This window comes from Helianthus annuus, chromosome 13, assembly GCF_002127325.2.
Source record: "Helianthus annuus cultivar XRQ/B chromosome 13, HanXRQr2.0-SUNRISE, whole genome shotgun sequence".
NCBI lineage: Eukaryota > Viridiplantae > Streptophyta > Magnoliopsida > Asterales > Asteraceae > Helianthus > Helianthus annuus.
Window position 1 is genome coordinate 160,311,698 of NC_035445.2, and position 22,225 is coordinate 160,333,922.

Below are 22,225 nucleotides of genomic sequence, written 5' to 3' on the forward strand. Positions count from 1 at the left end.
TAAACTTAGATTACTCACAGTATTAGAATCAACAAAAATATGAGTAATTAATATTTGTAAAAAACTAAAAAATTATGCAAATATTCAAAAAAAATATGTGAAAATTCTACAAAAAAAATATGCGAAAAATCTGCAAAAATATATTAAAAAATTCTACAATAATTGTGCAAAGTTAAAAAAGTTCTGCAAAAAATATGATAAAAAAAACCTAAGTTATATCGATTAAGTGATAGTAATCTGATGGAAAGTTTGATATTTCAAATAAGTTTATTTAAACTCAAGCAATTTATAAAATAAAGTTACAAATTTCGAATTTCTTGAAATTTGAGTTTTGAGAAAAGATCCTAAGTATTTTAATTATTTCAATTTTATTAATAGTGATTATTTCTCCAATATTCTGTACGTATAAGTAGTTTGGTTTTTTTTCTTTTTACAGATATTAACCCCAAACGAACTACACAATGTGGACCATCAAATCCACCAACTATTACCCTATAGATTATATTGTTTTTTATAATATTTTTTTGCAGATTTTGGGCAGATTTTTGTGTAGAATTTTTGCAGATTTTTTTTTGAATATTTGCAGAACTTTTTATTTTTTACAAAAAAATAATTACTCATATTTTTGCTTATTCTAATTCTGTGAGTAATCTAAGTTTACTTTGGGTAGAAAAATAAAAAGAAATGTATAAATTAGGTAAAAAAAAAAATAAAGGGATATAGAAAAGTACCCAAATAGGTAAATATTTTTCAAAGTACCCAAATAGGTAAATACTTTTTATATCTACACTAGTTTGGGAAAAAACTCTGCGAAATTGTTAAAAAAACCAACATGCGATTTCATCAAAATTATCACATACGAAATTGTTACAAAAAACCAACATGCGATTTCATCAAAATTATCACATGCGATTTCATCCATGCTATTTTATAACATGCGATTTCGCTATATCGTACGTAATGTACGTTAAGGGATATTGTATTTTACACTTTACCTAGATCTATAACCCTAAAAATATTAAGTAGTAGTAATGTGGAGTGGTTATTCCCGACTTTTCATTTTAAATTTTAGACTTATGGTACTTTATTTGGAACTTTTTAATGTGATATCATGCTTTATATCTGCTTTAAAATTTATGTTTCATTTTAATACCTTTTTACATGTTTTTAAAGAATTCGAATTAAATCGAATTATTTCGAATCATATTTGAATTTTTAATCGAATACGAATTGGGTTTTTTTATTCGAATACGAATTCGAATCGAATTTGGTAAGTTTTAATTAAATTCAAATTGAATACGAATTCAATGGAAAAAAAAATTACTCGAATAATTCGAAAATCCGATATTCAATTTGGTGAACACCCTAATTGGGACCCATATAATACCGTATTTTTATTGAAAATCAAAAAAGGATTTAATTCAATTCTAACGTTTTAATTAGAAACGTCAAATTCAAAATTCAAAAACTAGTGATAGCTTATTCCTAGAAATTAGTCTAAATTTCCATTTAATAAATCGATAAACCTTAATCATTAAGTTGTTAATCTAATTAATTTAAAATTAATTTCCAAATTTCCAAATATCAATATTATTATTAATATAATTTCTATAAATACACAAAAACGGATAGATTCAACCCCCCTTTAAAAAATACTTTTCCACAACAAAATCCCCAATTCACTCTCTCTCTCTCTCTCTCTCTCTCTCCCGTAACCGACTCTCACCCCTTCAAATCCCCAATTATTCAAAACCTAACCCTAACTCACCCTCAAATCCCCAAATCTTCACAGATCTCCGATCCAAATCAAAAAATTTCCGATCAATTCATCTAGATCTGATATTCAACACGATGGTAGTCAACGGCCGTGGATTGAAACGGATGAAACGGCGAGTAACGGCCGATCTTAATGACTTTTTAACGTTTCCGGCCGGCGAAGTGACGGCGGCCGAACCGTTTCGGACCGGCGTGAGAACGTTTTTGCTCCGGCACGCGCTGCTCCCGCCGCCGTCGTCGCTGATTCCGCATCTGCTGACGTGGCAGATGTTGTTTAGGGTTGGTGAAGGGAGTGGTGGTGATGATGCGTGTGTGTGTGTTGATGTGGTGGAGGAAGATGTGGTTAGAGCTAGATCGGTTTATTGTGATCAGTGCCGAGTTGTTGGTGAGTTGAGTTAACTCGTTAGAACGATTTTTGGATTTGGTTTGACTCGGTTGTGTTTTTCGTGTTTTGGTTGGTTTCTGGAATTATCCTTTGAGTGCCAGCTAGCTTGGCGGAAGTTTGGTGAATAATTAATTAATGATAATAATAATAATAATATAATAATAATAATTAATAATTATGAGCTGTAGATCTAGGTGATAATTAATTAGTGGTATTATTGGTATAATGATACTATAATTATAAATAATTGTAAATATTAAGGGATAACGTAATTTATTTATTAAATTAATTCAATTATATAATATGTTAGTTTAATATTAATTAATAAAGTATAGATAAAATAATAATGAAATAAAGTTGTGTGGGGACTTGTCGTACGACTTAGATATGATTTGATGCTGACTCATGGTGGGTCGCGTAAGCGACATTCGTGGTCCTCTTTATTTGCTACGTGTCATATCAATCACATAAAAGAGATTTTGTAATAAAAATTTGTTTTCTTTTGTTATTTACCTAAAATATCTAATCTTTTATTTGTTTACATTTGTTAAATCATATATTCTTTTGTAATTTACCTAAAATATCTATTTGTTTACATTTATTAAATCATGTATTGTCAATATTAAACACTATTTATGAATTTTATGTCTTTTATGCTATGGATTTGTTGAGAGTACATGTTTTTTGGGTTGATGTTTGTGACACAAATTTTTTGGTTAGTGTACATGTAATCTTTCAGGTTCGGACCAATTTTTTTTTAGTTTTTACTTAACTTTTGTGTCACAATTTGCAAATGCAGTTTCTATTATCTTTGTTGCAAGTCCAGTTTCCATCAACTTTTGCGTCACAATTTGCTATTTGAATACCGAATTTAGTATTTTGATTTATAGCTTGTTTCAAACTAGTTTTGAGCTCTGATTGTTACTTAATTCATGTTTCAGACCTCTTTGAATTGTACCCCATTGTCCTTACCTCATTGTTGTACCTCTACTAGGACATGGTCCGTCATAGGAGTTTGTGGTGACCTATGATTAAGGTTAAAGACTTGGACCATGTGTAGTGGTTAAACAAAATAATGCCCCACCATGGAGTATTATTCGACATGTGGCAGTCCAGTCAGCATGGGGCGTTATTGCAAAAGTGGCGTAGTGGGAATAATACCTGATAATGCCCCTTCCAATCATTAAACAAAAAAAAAAAAACAAACAAACTATTTTCTCATTGGTGGGTCAAACCCAGTCAACCATTCCACAAACCATGTTAGGCGTTTTATATATAATGCCCCACCAATTTTTTTTTTCAAAAATAATGCCCTATAATGCGGTGGTACACATGAATAATGCCCCCACCCATGGGCATTGTGCGACACTTGTCATTCCAGTCAACAAAGGGGCATTTTTCACAACTGGGTGAAGTGGGATAATGCCCAATAATGTCCATCAATGATTACCCAATTATTATTTTCTTGTTTTTTAATTTAAAACTAATGATATTTGATTTGGAATGATCTCATTGGCCAAACAATTTGAAGAAATTTGTTGATAAGAGCACGCCTTAGAGGTTTTTTTTTTTGAAAAAAAAAGGCCCCCGATGGCGGTCCTTCGGCGTTGTGGGGCGTTTTTTTGGGAAAAAACGCCCCAAACCTCCACTACGGGTGGTCTTAGTGGTTTAGGCTGTCCTACACTTTTTTAGGTCGACTATGTTTATATACCTCTACTTGTGTCTATACGTTGTTATATATGTTTCTATCTTACCCTTTCATCACTTTTTTTCGTTATTGGACAACAAGATATTGTTCAAATTATTAAAATGTTTACAAGTTTTGCTTGCCTTTTTTAAACGAAGAAACTTTTTATGCGTGGGTATCCTAAATTTTTTTTAACCCAATTTATGTTGTGTTTGGCTCTTTGGCCCTCAAGGTGAGTATTAGAAGTCAATTTATTAAAATTATCTAATAAATGGATATACTTCATATATGAAGGCTGGAGCGGGAACCCAGTATGTGGGAAGAGGTACCATTTCATAATAAAGGCTGATGGGGCTTCTATTGGGGGCTACAACAAGCCATGTGCTGGTTGTGGCGCTTTCGTCCATTTGTCTGACTCAAGGTCTGCTCTCAGTGTGTCTTATGTTCTGTTGTCTGGTCTGTTCTAACTTTAATCTAATATGTACAAAGTAATAGGTTTTAGAAACAATAGTAGTGTTGAAGTTGTCTATAAATCCATAGTAACGAATTTGATGGCGAACATATACTTCAAGTATATAACAATTGATCTTTGACTTTTACAGGTGCAAGTCATGTAACCATGTGTTGACTACTGAAGATGTTGAGGAGTGGATGTATAACCAGTTGGATGATACCAGTCATCTTTTACATGCTGTAGTCCATATGAACGGTTATGGTCACATTCTCAGAGTTAACGGCAGAGAAGGCGGGTCCCACGTCCTCTCAGGCCGTCATATCATGGACTTCTGGGATCGCCTTTGCAAAGCTCTTGGAGTCAGGTTAATTGTCTCTCTGTTACAAAATTTAATGTTCTATTTTTTGTAGAAGTGGCAAATTTGACCCATTTACTTACGAATGGTTTGATCTGTTATCCACAAACTATGCGTTATTCCTTGGGGTGTTCAAAAGGCTCGCGGCTCACTTGGAAAAAGATTCAAAAAGGCTCGCTTCTTGTAACCGAGCCGAGCTCAATCCTGGCCTGGTTTGGCTCGCGAGCTCGCGAGCTGGCTCGAATTATTTTATTTTATGTAGATTTTTAATAATTTTAAATGTATTAAAATAAAAATTAGGTATGAGGGGTTGAAGTGTTAACATTTTAAATTTAATTAATCAATAACATATAAACAAACGCGAAATAAACAAAATTATACATATAATATTTTTAGTACGTCTTTCGGTCTTTGAACTAATAAGAAAATAAAAAATAATGCATATGGATATATGTAACTTTTCCAAGCCGACCAGCTCGATAAAAAAACGGGCCGAGCTGAGTTGAGCTGGCTTGTTTATGTTCGAGCTCGAGCTCAATCTGGTGTTGCTCGATTACATCCCTAGTTATTTCTTATGGCTAATGATTTTTTCTTTAATACATGTGAACAGACAAGTCAGTGTTATGGATGTATCAAAAAAATACGGGTGTGAGCTTCGGTTACTTCACTCGGTAATCAAGGGTCATCCATGGTATGGTGATTGGGGTTACGCGTTTGGTGGCGGAAGTTATGCTATTACTCATGAAGCCTACAAAGATGCAATTAAAACCCTAGCAAACATGCCTTTATCTGCCTTATCTTCACAAGCGCGTAAACCAAGAACGCATTTACACAACTTGATTGCTTTTTACCAGTCACTGTCAGATCAAGAGCTCGTAACTTATAAAGATCTGTTCCATTGCGTAGCTAAATTATTGCATGAGTCCAATAAAAACTGCGCAATGGTGGATTATCATCCCACTAAAAAGGTTAAGTTTGGTGATTCAAGAGCGTTGTGTGTCTGGAATATGAGTGATATAGTTCGTGTTGAGGAAGCGATGTTCAAGGTGTTGAAAGCGGTAAGCGGGTCTTCGTGGGTGAGCTGGCGGTCCTTACGTGGGGCCGTTTTCAGGGTGGGCCCTCCTGAGCTTTTGGAGTATTGTCTTAAGGAACTTAAAGGGAAACAAGCAGATAATGGTACGGTGGTTAATGCTAGATATAATCCAGATTCTGGTGGTCTTGAATACAGGTTAATACTTCAGTCTTTTTCTAATGGATCTTACTAAATAATATAATCAAAGTTAACCAGCCCTTTTAGGCCTGTAAACGAACCGGACCTTACTAAAGAAACGAACGAACATTCGTTTATTTATGTTTCTGAACGTCTGATTATGTTCGTTCTTTTACATTTGTTTATGTTCGTTTCGATTTGAATAAATAAGTAGTTATATTTATATAAATATTAAAGATAAAAGGAACTTTCTAACTGCTTATATAAATATAACTTATTGGTTGTTGGGCTTTCTAGTAATAAAAATCGGTTTTCCTATGTAATTTATCGTAATTAATTGATCACTAGTTAATATATAAAACGTACTTTACGTTTGGTAAATTATGTTCATTTGTTTTGTTTATTATTATGTTCGTTTAAGTTTGTTTTTTATGTTCGTGAACTGTTCGTTTAGGTTTTAAACGAACAAACATAAACAAACACGAACATGCCTATCATCTTAATAAACGAACATCAACAAAAAAAGGTGTTCAATTATATGTTTGTGTTTGTGTTCGGTTAAATTTAAATGAAAGAACAAGGGCATGCCCCTGTTTGTGTTCGTGCGGTCCATTTACAGGTCTAATCCCATCAGCCGACTTTTTGTGGCATGTATATATATGTTTTTATCTAACTCGACTGATTTCATCATCAACGCAGGCTTGAACCCAATAGCAGCACCACCGTCAACTGCTCAATTGCAAGTAGCCTATCTGAAGATAATTTAATCCGAGATTTAAAATACTTATATGAAGCGTTACTACATCCTCAGTTTACGGTAAATCATGTTCCTTCCACAAAAAAGGACGTCGTCGTATATTCAGCTATGAAAATTCTCGATTGCAAGCAGTTTGTGAAAAACTATCACCCCGAAAACTCATTTATAAAAGCCAACCCGGATTCACTAATATTGTCGTGCAAACCCGAACTCACTGAAGAAAACGATATAAGCCCGCCTCCTGAACTCATAATCCTTCCCCCTAATGCCACTCTCGGTGACGTTAAGAATGAGGCGTCGAAAGCTTTTCAAGAAGTTTATTTGATTCTGAGACGGTTTCAAGCGGAAGAAGTTGTTGGATATAGAGGTGTAGATGAATCCACCCAAATCAAGCTTCTGATCGGGTCAAAGAATGAGTCGGTGGTCAACGTTGTTGGCAAGTGTTTAGGGAAGAGTGGGTTAAGTCGGTTTAGGATGGAACGAGGTGTGGAAACGTGGACTTTGGATTGTAGTTGTGGGGCTAAGGATGATGACGGTGAGCGGATGTTGGCGTGTGATGTGTGTGGTGTTTGGCAACACACTCGATGTGCCGGTATTCCCGACTCTTGTGTAGTGACTTTGAACTTTGTTTGTTGCAAATGTGACGGTGAAGGTGGCGGTGGTGTTGGGGTGGTGGAGGCTGAAGGTGGTGGAATAGTTGGGGATGGTGGGGGAGGCCGCTGCGGCTTGATGTCTATCGGTGGCTGATTTTTTTTGTTGCCTATGAAAAGATTTTGTAAATTCTTTTTGTGCCTTGGTGTTTTCTTTAAATTTTGGTTTTTTTTTTTTTTTTTTTTTTTTTTTTTTTTTTTTTTTGTATGGGGCTCTCTAATGTAGACTGAAATGGTGTAAATATTTAGGCTTAGGATAGTCTCTAGTATAAGATGCTGACCGTTCACCTTTGTTTTCCTTTTGCATAGACGCAAAATGGTAGAATATTTTTTAATATGAACTATAAAACTGTAAACTTTAGTTATCTGAATGTAATCTGTTTATTTTGTGTGAAATATAGTATAACAACAATGAAAATGTTGAAAGATGGGTAAAAACGTGTTGAAAGGTAGGTAAAAACATTTTAATCAAGGTTGATAAAATAGAAGGTAATAAAGGTGTCAAATTGCTTCATAGTTTGATTACTTCATTGATTGCAAAGTTGAGAATTGATTGATTGATGGTTGAAAACCTAGACACAAACAATATAGAGAAAAGGTAATCTTGTCTATTGGGAAGTCGTCAATGGTGTCTATCGATATGGTAGATGGATATGAAACCGAACTTAACTGTGACAAAAACACCAATTCAATTATGTGAAACCTAAACGAATAAACAAGAATAAAAAAGTTCATCAATTTAATGTTCAACATGTTAGGACCAAGAACACGATTCCACAAACACAAGAACAATCTGCAACAAGCACACACACTCACACACTCTAAATCACAAGAACAAGAACACAAGATTTATAGTGGTTCGGTCTAATCTGACCTACATCCACTCCCACAACTAGTTCTTTTCTTTATTAGGTGCTCATAAAAGTTACAGACATGAATAAGAAGTATATATAGGGGTTACAATTAGGGTTGTTGACTTAGTCATACTAACAGAGAATACTCCTGCTAGCTCTTTTGTCCAACCTCTTTTGTGACAACCCGTAACTTCGAGGTAAAAATCCGTTTGTTTCACTTTTCTAAATCAAATCATATTTGACGAGTTAAATATATGCTTATCAAATTTACATTATATTCATATCGTGTTGAACCGACTCGAACCGTTTGAACCATGGCATAACTCTAGTAAGTCGAAACCTATGAGTCCCGAACTAAAACTTGATTATTTTACCTCATATTAGTTGAGGTTGATTAATCATACTTTTGTTATTAGTTGATTGTTAAAATAAATAATATTAATAAGAATAATAATAATAGTCATAATAATAACAATCATGTTAGAATAGCAAATGTAGGTGCAGCCTTTTCAAATCCTTATGGCCCAAGTCAACCCACAACTATTTTAATTGTGTTGGCCCTCACCTGATCCCAAACCGCCCCCACATTAATTTTAATTATTTTAAGGAAACGTATAGTTTCAGTTGCATGTTCCCTCATATCTTTCGAAACCCTAACCTACATACAATATACCTGCGATCCCTTTTCCCATCCTCTGTGAACAACGCTCAAGTCCAAGAACTCCGAGTATCGACTTCTAGGCGGTTTTGATCGAGCCACACGTTCACTAGGTGAGCACATCTTGAGTATTATAATTTTTTTCTTTGAACTTATATATGTTTTCGATAGATAGAACTCTTGTATTATGGCTGCGTTTTCTGTTATATGATGATTTAGTAGTATAAAGTTACTAGATATAATTTTTGTTGATGTTATAATTGAACATGAGGTTAGTTAAACCACTAGGGTTATGAATTACGAGTCATGTCTTGTGTTTTACAGTAACTATGATTTTCATGCATGACCTTATTGTGTACCTTGGCTGTGATTTGAAGTTTTTAGTGGTTCTTGATGTTCACGGTGACAAACCATAGTTTAGTGTCCATAAAAATTACATATGAAGATTAGTAGTATTGTTCAGGCATGTTTAGACACACATGTATTAATTAGGGATGAGATTTATGATGATGTTGATACTTTGGCATGATGAAGCTGATATAGATGACTTATAACCTGCTGCAATTATGTTTATGTGTCACGGGTTCGCTAGTTAATCGTTTGCGGGATCGGGTAACGAAAACGGTAAGCTGTCAAGCGTTTACAGCCAACTTCGGGTGGCTGTAACGGGGTCATAATTTAACGAAATCTGGATTTTCTCGAGTCTATAACGTGTTATTTCGAAATACGCTTCTAATGGCACTGGAATCATGATTTTTGGACGTCGTTTTCTATTTTAAATAAACTATTTCGTTTCAGCAACGAAAGCTGAGTTTTTCTGCAGAAAATACGCTGACTTGCGTAGCCTGTTCCGGGACTTTAAATAATCGAAACTTTACGTTTTCAGAGTCTAAAACCAAGTATCCGGAAATATCTTTCAAACAGGAGTGGTTTCGTATTTTTCGGACAGGTCTAGGTATTTTTAGCGGAATTGTTTGTAAAACTGCTATGAGCTGCCATTTTCTGCAGAAAATGCAGCGAACGTTTTGCGTTATAACTCGGTGTGTGTTTACTGTTTGAATATGAAAATGTTACTGTAGATTCTAGGGATCGGACATGCGATTTTGTTTTTGGTTTCGCGCCAATCGGATACACGGATATTTTTAAATAAATTTTTCGGCAAACGTGATCAGATTACGTCAAATCTGATCATGGTTTGGCGCAAGATTTTTCACGAAAAATCCGTAAGGAATTTGGTTACCAAAATTTAATACAATGGTCTCTGGTTCGATTGAAATGTTCTGTAATTTTTCGGGAACTATCCGGTGCCCGAACGGTCCCGATTAATGCACCGCAAATTGTCCGAAAATGCACTTAAAAGCTAAAATTTTGTGACAAGATTTACTTATGATTTGTGACGAATATGTGGTCGCTAATTCGAATAGCGACACATTGCATGCATGTGTACATATATACATTATAATATTTTATGTGCAACATGTTAGAATACATGTAGGAACTTTGTGCTCTATTTGAAACCACTATTTGACTAAATGTTAATCATACTAGGACGTGATTGACCAACCCTGACCGTTAGCTATTTTAAGAGTTCAACCGAGCACCCTAAGGTGAGTTCACACTTTCTACAAGGCATGGGATTCCTAAGGGTTGGGAATGGGTAAAGGATTTAAACTGGAACTGCGTGATCTCCTGGTTTGAGACACGTACACACCCTCTTTATTGAAGGGTGACAACATATGATAAGGAATTAATTTGGAACCTACGTAATCTCCTGGTTTGGGGATTTCGTACACACCCTCTTTATTGAAGGGTGACAACACGGATACTAGACCAAAACTCTCTATCATGAAGTCCCTCCTTTTATATCGACTTAATCGCCGGGCCAATGGCGAGCGGGTCATTAGTTAGATAGCGCTATTTAGGTTTGACAAGCCTCACACCGTGCCGCAGAGGACGGGCGTGAACTAATGGATCTGGGCACTAGTCAATGATGATATACATTGACGTCAGGGCACCAACTTACTTTAGTCAGTGGTCGATATGGTAAACAGGTCTAGTGGTTAACATGGGGAAGCCCCCACCAACTATGGATATGTTTGGGAAACAGGGTAAACGGATTAACTTACAACTTACAAATGAACTCTTGGTTTTGAAACAACTTAATAATGAACACCAACTGTGAACTCGCTCAACTTTGTTGTTGACTCGTTGTTACATGCCTTGCAGGTCGTTAGGTATTTCAGGAGCTTGCACGAGGAGGCGTGGACGTTGTGGGACATGGATAGTCTTATGCCATGTTAAACATTTACCATACTTTTGAACTTATACTTTGGTTTTAAACATTATGCTTCCGCTTACAACTTAAACTATGTTTTGTTTGGACACCAATTATATTGTGTTTGGGTTTTGCATTTATTTTTTTATACTATGTTCAATATGATTGGTGGCTTGATCCTGGTCAGTCACGCCTCCAAGCGGTGATACTCCGCATGTGGATTTTGGGGGTGTGACAGATTGGTATCAGAGCCATTGGTTATAGTGAACTTGGTTTTAATAAGGGAAAAAGTTTTTATTAAAATCAGACTATAACCTGTACAGTGCTCAACGATCCACAACGACACCTCGCTCCACGTGCAAGACTCAACATTTTAGGTAATATGGTTTGTGTTTGTATTACCTACCAGTTAGTTCAAGTAGTGCATTTGATCATGGTATGCTTAGTTAGCGTAACAACTGTTTACTTGAAACTTGACATGTAGTGTTCAAATTCTTTTCTTGTTTTCTCCTCACCCTACTACGACAACTGTTTTATGCGTTATATTTATCCATACGATTGTCTCGACATGACGTCGCCGTTACAACTAGAATTCAGATCTGACCCTCCATGCATTCGGTTTGCACATCGACATGCACATAGGCCAGAACCGGCCAACATGCATTAAATCACCCGATGATCCACCTGAATTTCTTCTTCGGACATCTTCGCCCAGAATAAGATCCTGCATCTTCACAAACGTAAACTTGCTCGTATCTGAAGAGCTCGTAACAGCAGTTACGGTTCCGGACCAACTATCGGGTAACGAGGACAATAACAATAGGGCTTGAACCTCATCATCAAACTTGATGTTCACAGACACTAACCGAGACAATATCGAGTTTAAGTTACTGGTGTGCGCTGTAACTGAATCACCTTCCCTCATCCTAGTATTCACAAGCTCTCTGTCACACCCCTAATTTCCACGTGTCACCGGTGGGCCCGGTGGGGGATTATCGTGACGTAGTTGATATCGTCAAAGTCAAACAACACAAATAATAATGCACAGCGGAAGCAAAGATAGATTTATTTCAACTCAAAATTTATTGTAATATCCAAGTATCACAAAATGTCGAAATAACATCCACAGGCGGAATCAGATAAACAGGAAACTTCATTTCAACAGACTTTGTGCATCCTAAGCTTGCGAGACTTCTATGGATGCTTAAGGAGTGACCAGCCTATTACGCGTAGTACCTGCACTTAGTCTTTTTGGAAAATACGTCAGTTTACACTGGTAAATACAATTCAACTGACTCATTTTGAAAAAAAATGTTTAAAATTGATTTAAATGCACGTGGCATAAAACTTTTTTATAACTTGGGACAATTATTTGCTTAATAATCTTGTAAAAGAATTACATGTTCGTTCTGCGTTCAGTAGCCCGGGTTCGTTCCGGGTTAAGGATTAATAGACACACCACTTAATATAATTCCGCCGCGAGACTTCTCTCGTACCGACGATTATACATGTTATACAGCGCTACGGGTGTACGCCTACACCCGAGTGCTAAGGTCGTGGCCATTCTTTGAATGATGCCAAGGATATCCGGGACATGGTCATTAAGCCCCCAAAGGCGTTTAACAAACAAAACAGCATTTTCAAACGGGTTCATTTGACTGCACATAACCAAGACCGGTTATGGTCAATTTCCCGACCAAGCGGTATTTTATATACCGTACCCCAAGCCCGTATAGGGAAAATAAGTTAAACGTATTTACCTGAGCAGAGTATAAACCAAATATAATGAGTGCAAGTAGCTTTTACTGGGCTCCTAGATCTGGAAATTAAGGTTTTAATAACCTATTAGAATCCTAACGGGTCTTAAGCTTAAACCGGTTAGTCTTATATAAAGATTACGGTTTTAAACGCACAATAAGGCGAAGACCGTTTTAGATAGTGGTTTTTGCCCCAACAAGTTTGCACACTTGTTTTATATAGGTATCATAATCACATTCTGGATTTTGAGACCAAAAAGATATGGTTTGACCCGTTTCGGCTAAAATGGCCAAACTAGCCACATAAGCCGATCCGAACGCGTACAATGCGTAACGAGTAACCATAGGAGTCAAATACAAGTTTCTGAAGTTAATATACTTAAAATATGTTGTGATATCAGAATGATACCTTCCATTATGCCCCAAATGATTTTTAAACCAAAACTATGCCTCGTAAGGGCGTTTTGGTCATTTTATAAGGTGTAAAAGAGTTAAATTAATAACCTGAGTTACAGGTCTGATTACATTAGTAAATATATTTAATTTACTAAGTTATAACAGCAGGGTATCAAAATTATGTGAAATTTATTGGCTTTAACCTTACAATGCACCGTAGGGGCATTTTGGTAATTTCACAAGTGCCTAAAAGGTCAATTCTGGAATTCTGAGTTCAAAACATTTGCCTACTATTTAAAAATATAAAAGTATACTAATTACATCAGTAGGTTCAAACCCTTATGCTAAATAAGGTCCTAGTGCACACTTATATGATAAAAATGTCTAAAAAGGCGATTTGGAGCCATTTCCGGGTTTTCTGTAAAAAGCTGATATTTTTAATATTCCAGAAGGCTCAAAATAATTTATTTATAATAACAAATCTGTAGAATTTGGTTTGAGGTCAAAAGGTTTTGTAAAACTCATTTTATGGCTAAAAAGGGTAAAACCGGCATAAACCGAATTAATCTTAGAACACTAAGTTATGCTCAGCCTAAAAATAATTAAAAATCACCAAAAATCCCAAAATATTATTTTATAACAGTGGGTAAAAAGTTTGGTATAAAAATTTGGGTTTTAATAGGCTATACGTAATTTACGCCATTTTATTAGTAAAGAAGCTCTTAATTACGCTATTGAGCATAACTCTTAATCTAGACCTCAAACTGACTTCAAATTTTGGGTGCAAGTTTGTAAATTAGCAACTAAGGTGCCTACCCTTTTACATTTTCAAAAATCACGTTTTAAGGTCAAATGGGCATAATGGTCAACATATAAGCAATTAACGGAAACATGCATGTGAATAGGATATCTAATGAACCGGGTTGTATAAACTCAGAGAGTTATACTAATATGTAAATAGGTTCAAAAGAAGCTCTAACGCAATCCTAATCTTGGCTTAAACGGGTCAGAACTGAAAGTCAAAGCAGAAGTCAAACTTTGCGACTTTCGGTTCCAAACCGAGCCTAAACTGAAAATTGTCGAGTTGAACATGTTGGAACATGTTCTTACATTAATTACCAAGTTATTTTAATGATCAAACAGATTGCATGTAACCTACATTGCTAATTATAAGTTAATTTGAAGTTAAGCGTTCTGTTGACTTTTTATAGTTAGCTTTGACTCGACAATTGACATGCTTAAATGGGAATCTGGAAATACCCTTTTAAGGGTTTGATACCCACTTAATTACCTACTTATAGGTGTTTTTAATTCGTGATTTGACAGAGCACATTTTGATTAATCACGAAGTCAAACCTTATTTACGACGGTTTGACTTTTAGCCAATTAACTAAGCTAGAATGGATTAAGGGGGGTTAAGGACACTTACAAGAGTCCTAAGGAGGATTATGGAGCCTAAGAAAACTTGGTGATGTCCAGAGAAGCTCCAAGAGGTCTTGAACAAGGGTGCCAAGTGAGCAAGTGAAAATGGTTACAACACAAGCTCCTTTTATAGTAAGCCAAGTGCCTTAGGATCTTGCCAAGTAACTCTAGGATAGTTAGGAGATGATCCCAGGTGCCCCTATAAGACTAAAAACTGCCTAGCAAGCCCCAGGTTTCAAATATTTACGTTTTAAGTCGGTTAACAGGTTGAACAGGCAGCTGTCCAAAATCTGCTGCCAGCGACCTCCTTACGGACCGTAAGCACATGGCCTTGCGGTCCGTATGCGTTTCTTACGGACCGTAAGCTTAAATCTTTACGGTCCGTAACCGACCTTGCTGTAAACTCCCAGGTACCCTCCTTACGGACCGTAAGCCTAAGGCTTTGCGGTCCGTAACCGATGGCCAGAGGACAAAATTTTGTGAGCATTTAAGTCTTAACCAAGCAATCAAACCAACTCCAAAATCAGTCCCTCTTTTTCAGATGTGGGACCATCTTGATCAGTCATTGCATGCCTAGCATGCTCTTACATGTTTCCCATTCAATTTCAACTCTCGAGGGTCTTGCAAAGTGACGGAGATTACCAAGAATGAGTCTTGGATTCTCATAATAGTTGTCCAAGGAAAATAATTATATTGATTCCTTTTTACGAGGATTTTATTTAACATTTTCAGTAGTAACAACCTATAATTCCAAAGTCCTTAATAAAGATGCAACTTTATTTATTTGAGAGCAGCCGGTTATCATATAAGATGATTTTCAAAAGGTTTAAGGATCTTGGGATTTATAAAAATTCGGGTCGCTCAGAGGTGTTTTAATAACATGCCGCCCTCGGGTCGTTCAGAGGTATTTTAAATAACATGACGCCCTAAAATCCTACCAAGCATCTTTTATTTAGTCCGGCTTTTCTGACACGTCTGTCTCTCGTGACACGTGTCTTTATTTCAATGGACAGGAATTTCCGAGGTGTTACGTCCTCACCCTCTTAAAAGAAATCTCGACCTCGAGATTTACTGAAACAGTTGAGGGTATTTCTCTTGCATTTTGGACTCTAACTCCCATGTATATTCAGGACCTCTACGAGCATCCCATTTTACCTTGACGATAGGCACAAGCTTTCTCCGAAGCTTCTTTACCTGTCGATCCTCAATCGACACAGGTTTTTCCACAAATTTTAAACTCTCGTCTATATGCACATCCGTGTGTGGTATGACTAGCGACTCGTCAGCTAGACATTTCTTTAGATTGCAGACGTGGAATACATTATGAATACCATCGAGCTCCTCAGGTAAGTTCAACTTATAAGCCACTGATCCTACACATTCGATGATCTCGAAAGGTCCTATGTACCTTGGGCTTAACTTACCTTTCTTGCCAAATCGCATCACCCCCTTCCAAGGTGATACTTTGAGCAAAACCTTATCGCCAACCTCAAACTTGAGAGGCTTTCGCCTTTCATCCGCATAGCTCTTCTGCCTATCTCGAGCAGCTTTCAGGCGATCGCGAATTTGGACAATCTTGTCCGTTGTCTCGAAGACTAAGTCAGGACCTGATAATTGCGTATCTCCCACTTCTGCCCAGCAAATGGGCGTTCTGCACTTTCTACCATATAGTGCCTCGAAAGGCGCAGCCTTAATGCTAGTATGGTAGCTATTATTGTAGGAGAATTCGACTAACGGTAAATGCCTGTCCCAACTTCCTCCTAGATCAATCACACATGCTAGCAGCATGTCTTCCAATGTCTGAATGGTACGCTCACTCTGCCCATCCGTCTGAGGGTGGTAAGCCGTACTGAAATTCAATTGAGTGCCCAGAGACTGTTGGAAACTCTTCCAAAAATGAGATGTGTATCTAGTATCCCGATCCGAGATAATAGATACTGGCACACCATGCAAGGCCACAATCTTATCTACGTACAATTGGGCTAGCATGTCAGAGCTGAAGGTCTCTCTAATGGGCAGGAAGTGTGCTGACTTAGTCAGTCTATCAACTATGACCCATATAGTATCATTTCCCTTCGGTGTCTTAGGCAATTTGGCGATGAAGTCCATCGTCACCATTTCCCATTTCCAAGTGGGAATTTCAGGCTGTTGCAGCAGACCTGACGGCTTCTGATGTTCAGCTTTGACTTTAGCACACGTCAAGCATTTAGCTACATAAGCAGCTATAGACTTTTCAAGCCTATCCACCAATAATTCGCCCTTAAATCCTGGTACATCTTGTCAGCTCCAGGATGGACAGAATACTTGGAATTGTGGGCTTCCTTGAGGATAACATCACGAAGTCCTCCATATACAGGAACCCATATTCGTCCATTTAATCTCAACATTCCGTCTTTATCGTAGGACAACTGTTCTTCAGTTACTCCTAATTTCTCTTCGGAATAGTTAGCTTCCAACACAGCTTCCTTTTGTGCAGCTAACAACCTTTCATTCAAGCTGCTCTTAATTTCAATGCTCTTGGCATTGATCCTTATTGTGTAACACCTCGAAAAATTTCGTCCAATAATGTCTTGACACGTGTCATAAGGTTCCGTTATGTGAAAACATACTTTAGAGGGACTAAAAGTGACAAACAGTGAAAACTATGGAACGTAAGGGTCCAAAGTGTCAACAATGGATAAATAGGCTCTATGATAACCCTACATAATGTTTATAACCTTAAACGGATGGTTCATGGATCATACGACGCGGAAATTGCACAAAAGTGAAGTATTTCAAACTATAGGGGCCAAAAGTGTCAACATGTTTAATTTATACCTCTGAGTGAACTTTTGGCAGACCCGAAGCTTTGTAAAGCTAAAATATACTCACTAGAATATGTGGTAAAAATTTCATGAAGTTTCGTCAACGTGTGAGAAAGTTATGGCCAAAACCGTACTTAAGGGACTAAAAGCGTCAACGTCGAATTTCATGGCTTTTCGGTTGAGCGCAAAGTTATCCGAGGACATTACCATGTTGGTAAATGTCCTAAGGTTCTTAAAAACCAAGTTTGGGGGTTTACGGGTCGAGAAAAGTAGCCGAAACATCGCGTGCAAGCTCAGGGACCAATTCTGCCAAGTTTGAAACTTGTTGGGCTGAACCAGGGGTCAGGCGACCCGCCTGGGAAAGCCCAAGCGGGCCGCGTGGGGCTGCCAGCGACAGAAAACTCATTTTGGGTCGATTTGGGTCCGATTTTGGGTTTGTTACAGCTGGTTCTTGCCTCCTTTTGCTCCAATCAAAGGCCTTGCATGGCTACTACAACAGTAAACCTAAAGAATTCAGCTTTAAATCCAATTTGATCTCATTTTTGATCATTTACAATTGAAGAACAAGTGCTCTCAACATTCAAGAACTTCAAGCAAGCTTCCTGGAGGAAATCTGATCAACAAGGCCGACTCCTAGTGTTCATTAAACACCTATAGGACCCTTGTAAGCTTTCAATTCGTTCTTTAATCCGTTCTTGTTGTGATTATTGATAAAAGTCAAACTGGGTGTTCATAACCTTTGACTTTCCGATTAAACGGATTTCTTTCAGTCATTTCTCGAATTGAAACTTGTTATAGATTGGTATTTATGTGGGAAACAAACCCTCTAAAGGGTACTACCTGATTCCCATTACATGCATGATGAATGTCGAGTCAAACCTATTTCTAAAAAGTCAACAGAAGCGATTTTTGTGAAAAATGACATGATTAATGATATAGATGACATGCAACCTGATTGATCATTATAAATAACTTGTAACACATATAAGAATGTGTTTTAATCATCATCAACTCGACAATCTATAGTATAGCCACGAATCGGAACCGAAAGTCTTATAAAACGATTATTTCGTAGGCTATCGATTCGGATTCGTACCTACATGTTCGAGATCTGTATTGGAAAGTATTTTTGACTATTTTTATTTTAGTTAAACTTTCCGGAATTTTCTTTGATTGAGTCTATGCTTAGCCGATTCGAATGCATGCTTCCGATTTATGCATAAAGTTGACTATTTTGCCTTTTTTTTTATTTAAAACGGGATTTTTGGAAAAGTGAAAGGATAGAAATCTTTATTTCTAATATATGAACTTGCACCGAAAATTTCGGATCAGTTGGTGGTCCAGATTGTGAGATATGGCCATTAGCGTAAAACTATATTATAAATTTACATAAACGGTCCTTTTCGCGTAGAACCTGTTTCTGGCCACGTTTTGATGCAAAACTTTTTACCAACAGAAGTAATATAATATTCTGGGAATTTTGATGATTTTTAATTAATTTTTTTTGGCTGAACGGATCCTAGATCGCCTAGTCATTTCGGCTTATGTCGGTTTTGACCGTTTTAGCCATAAAATGAGTTTTACACATCCTTTTGACCCGAAACCTTTTTCTACTGATTTTATATGATGAATAAATTATTTTAAGTATTCTGGAAATATAAAAATCTCAGATTTTATTTGAAAACCCGAAAACGCCCTTAAATCGCATAATTAGCGTTTTAAGCGCATAGTAAGCGTTATACTTGTTTTAAACATATAAGACCTATACCTACTGATGTGTTTAGCATATTTTCATATAAAAACAGTAAGTATAAATATATAAACTCAGACTTCCAGTTTTGGCATTTTTAGCCCTTGTGAAATTACTAAAATACCCCTACGGTGCATAGTTTGGTTTTAATTGATAAATTTGGTATATGGGTCATATCCTACTGATATAATATGTCATATTAAGTATATTTACTATATGAACCAGACCCTAAACTCAGATTTCTAATTTTACTCTTTTATTATCTTTTAAATGACCAAAATGCCCTTCTAAGGCATAAATTGAGTTTAAAATTATTCCGGGCAATATAGAACATAACTTACTGATGTTATATCATAATTAAAGCATATTATATCAGGGAACTTGCATTTGAATCATTGGTCTACCCGTATCGCCCTTTTCGCGTTCGGTTCGGTTTACGTAACTAGTTTGCGTAAATTGACCGAAACGGGTCAAACAATATCATTTTTGTCTCAAAATCCAGAGTGTATTTAGTATACCCATATTATACAAGTATTCAAACTTGTCGGGTCTAAATCACGTTCTACCCGGTCTTCGCTTAATCATGCGCTTGAACCGTATATTTCCTTAAAACTAACCGGTCTAAGCTTAGGCTTAAATTAAAGACCCGTTAGTATTCTAATTGGTTATTTATACCATCCTTCCAGACTAGAGCCTTCCGGTAAATTGTACCTACGCTTACTTAAGTGAATACGGCTGAGTTATTATAATTCTTGCTATTTAAGACAGGAGCTAGCTCAGGTAAATACTCTTAACTTATTTTCCCTATTACGGGCTTGGGATACGGTAATATAAATACCGCATGGTCAGGTATGGGATTCGAAGACCAATGTGTCGGGAAATTCAAATAACCTGTTTTAATTCGTATTGCTTGACTGAAACATTGGGGGTTAATGCGACCGTGTCCTGGATATCCTTGACTCATTAATTGCAAATGGCCACGACCTAAGCACGGGGTGTAGGCATACACCTGACAGATGCTTTATGCTTATTAATTGATTATACCCAATATGGGATTCCCAATAAGGGAATAGTGGTGTGTCGGTTAATCTTGAACCGGCATAGGACCGGGCCCCGTATGTAGAGCAAGTTATGTAAAACTGATAACATGAGATATAGTTTGTCCCAAGTATAGAAGATTAATACTGCCTTGTGCATTTTAATCAAGTGTCAAAATAGTTTTGTGCCTTGTGCGCCTAAACCAATTTTCATAAACTCTTTTCAAATGAGTCAGTTGAGTGTATTTACCAGTGAAAACTGACGTATTTTCTAAAGTCTAAGTGACAGGTACAAGTACGTAATAGGCTGGAAGCTGCTCAGGGCGTTAGTAAGGAATCTTGCAAGTTCTAGGCGTCTAAAGTCTGTTGAACATTTATCTTATTTTATTTGATCCGCCTGTGGATCCGTTTCAACTACTTGTGATATTAAATATTACGTTTATGTAAAGTTGAAATGAATCTATTTCTGCTTCCGCTGTGCATTTATATATTGTGTTGTTTGACTATGATGTTACCAACTACGTCACGTTACCCCCACCGGTGACACGTGGAAATTCGGGGTGTGACAGGTTGGTATCAGAGCCAACGCTGAGTGAATTAAACATTATCCTAATGTGTTTAATCTCAGTGACACAATTGCACATACTTGAGTCTAGACTTAACATAGGAATACTCCCGATTCTAATCCGGAATTTACTGCTTCCAAATATTTTTATATTGGATACGTCGCCAAGCGAAGGAGCCGTAATAGGAGTTCTCCACACCCGGAGTCCCGAGATGCTAAGCTACGTACCACAGCTAAGGTGAAATGAACATCCAAGGAGAAAGCATTCAGAAATAAAATGAAGAAGAAACTCCTTTTACTGAAGATCGTTTCCTTATTAGTCCTTATAAGGACATATTTATCTTTCTGTCCCTGCGAGGACAACATTATTCCTTTCAAGTCCCGCTTAGGGCAACTTTATACTTTTTACTTTTATATAATGGAATGATTACGTTTGGACTTTCATTCTAAATAAGAAATATTAAATAAATGGAAAATATCAATTTTTATTTGATTTGCCATTTAACAAGAATCTTAGTAAGGTAAAACCTAGCTCGAATGTCTTAATAAAGGCCTGGCCAATATGGTAAAACCTGGTTGAAAAGATTCAAATCTCTGTTAACATCTGTAAACATGTTAACACTCCTGGCTAAGCGTGACCGTAAAATCACACAAGCCACTCTTTTTATAAATTATCTACAGATTATATCTGTATACAAGTCTGATAATGACTTGATGCCTACGGGTAATAAATTTGAAAATTGGGATTTATTTAAAATTCCCTGCAAGTAAAATAGCCATCCATTAAGGATGAAGTGCCTACGGGTAATAAATTTGAAAATTGGGATCTATTTAAAATTCCCTGTAAGTAAAATAATCATCCCTTAAGGATGAAGTGCCACGAGCTATAATACACTGTCCGATTGCGACATCGACAGTTGTGAATCTTTTGAGATTCCCTGTCCTAAGGGGGTGAGCTATGCTCAAAAGCCCTCTAGACGATAATCTGGTCGTCATGTCATTATTATGACCGCTGAATGACATTTGATTTAAATTAAGTACTAATCCTGTCGTTATGTCATTATTATGACCGCTGAATGACAATTGATATAAATTAAGTGCTAATCCTGCCGTCATGTCATCATTATGACCACTGAACGACAGTTGATTAAATTAATGACACTGATCATGACGTCATGTCATTACTTTGACCGCTGAACGTATCATCAGTACAATGACTATATGTCTTAACATCTTACGAGATGTTAATTGATAGGCCCATGGGCCAGAAATTTTAATAAATACAGTGGTAGCTATGACTCCCTGTCAGAAAAAGGTAATGAACTAGGTTCAAACCTCAAGGCTTCGATTCTCTGAAATCCTAGCTTATAATTTATAAATGTCCACGTGACTAAGCCTTTTGTGCTATTACTCACTTATAAATTAGGATTCTT

At 36.6% G+C, this 22,225-nt stretch overlaps 1 protein-coding gene across 1 annotated transcript; it reads left to right on the top strand.

Moving 5' to 3' along the window:
* The first annotated feature begins 1,645 nt into the window (after positions 1-1,645).
* Positions 1,646-7,615, top strand: LOC110900014 (PHD finger protein At1g33420). The gene is made up of 5 exons (XM_022146916.2): positions 1,646-2,161; positions 4,143-4,269; positions 4,451-4,666; positions 5,268-5,885; positions 6,567-7,615. Exons 1-5 carry the CDS (start codon positions 1,852-1,854, stop codon positions 7,369-7,371), a joined length of 2,076 nt encoding a protein of 691 aa, XP_022002608.1. The 5' UTR covers positions 1,646-1,851; the 3' UTR covers positions 7,372-7,615.
* The last annotated feature ends 14,610 nt before the right edge of the window (positions 7,616-22,225 follow it).

What these genes read in the sequence shown, in the direction of transcription:
- LOC110900014 (XM_022146916.2), top strand. Translation starts at nt 1,852, where the DNA reads ATGGTAGTCAACGGCCGTGGATTGAAACGGATGAAACGGCGAGTAACG. An exon ending in TGATCAGTGCCGAGTTGTTG is followed by an intron (nt 2,162 to 4,142) that starts GTGAGTTGAGTT and finishes TCATATATGAAG; the next exon opens with GCTGGAGCGGGAACCCAGTA. An exon ending in TCTGGTGGTCTTGAATACAG is followed by an intron (nt 5,886 to 6,566) that starts GTTAATACTTCA and finishes TCATCAACGCAG; the next exon opens with GCTTGAACCCAATAGCAGCA.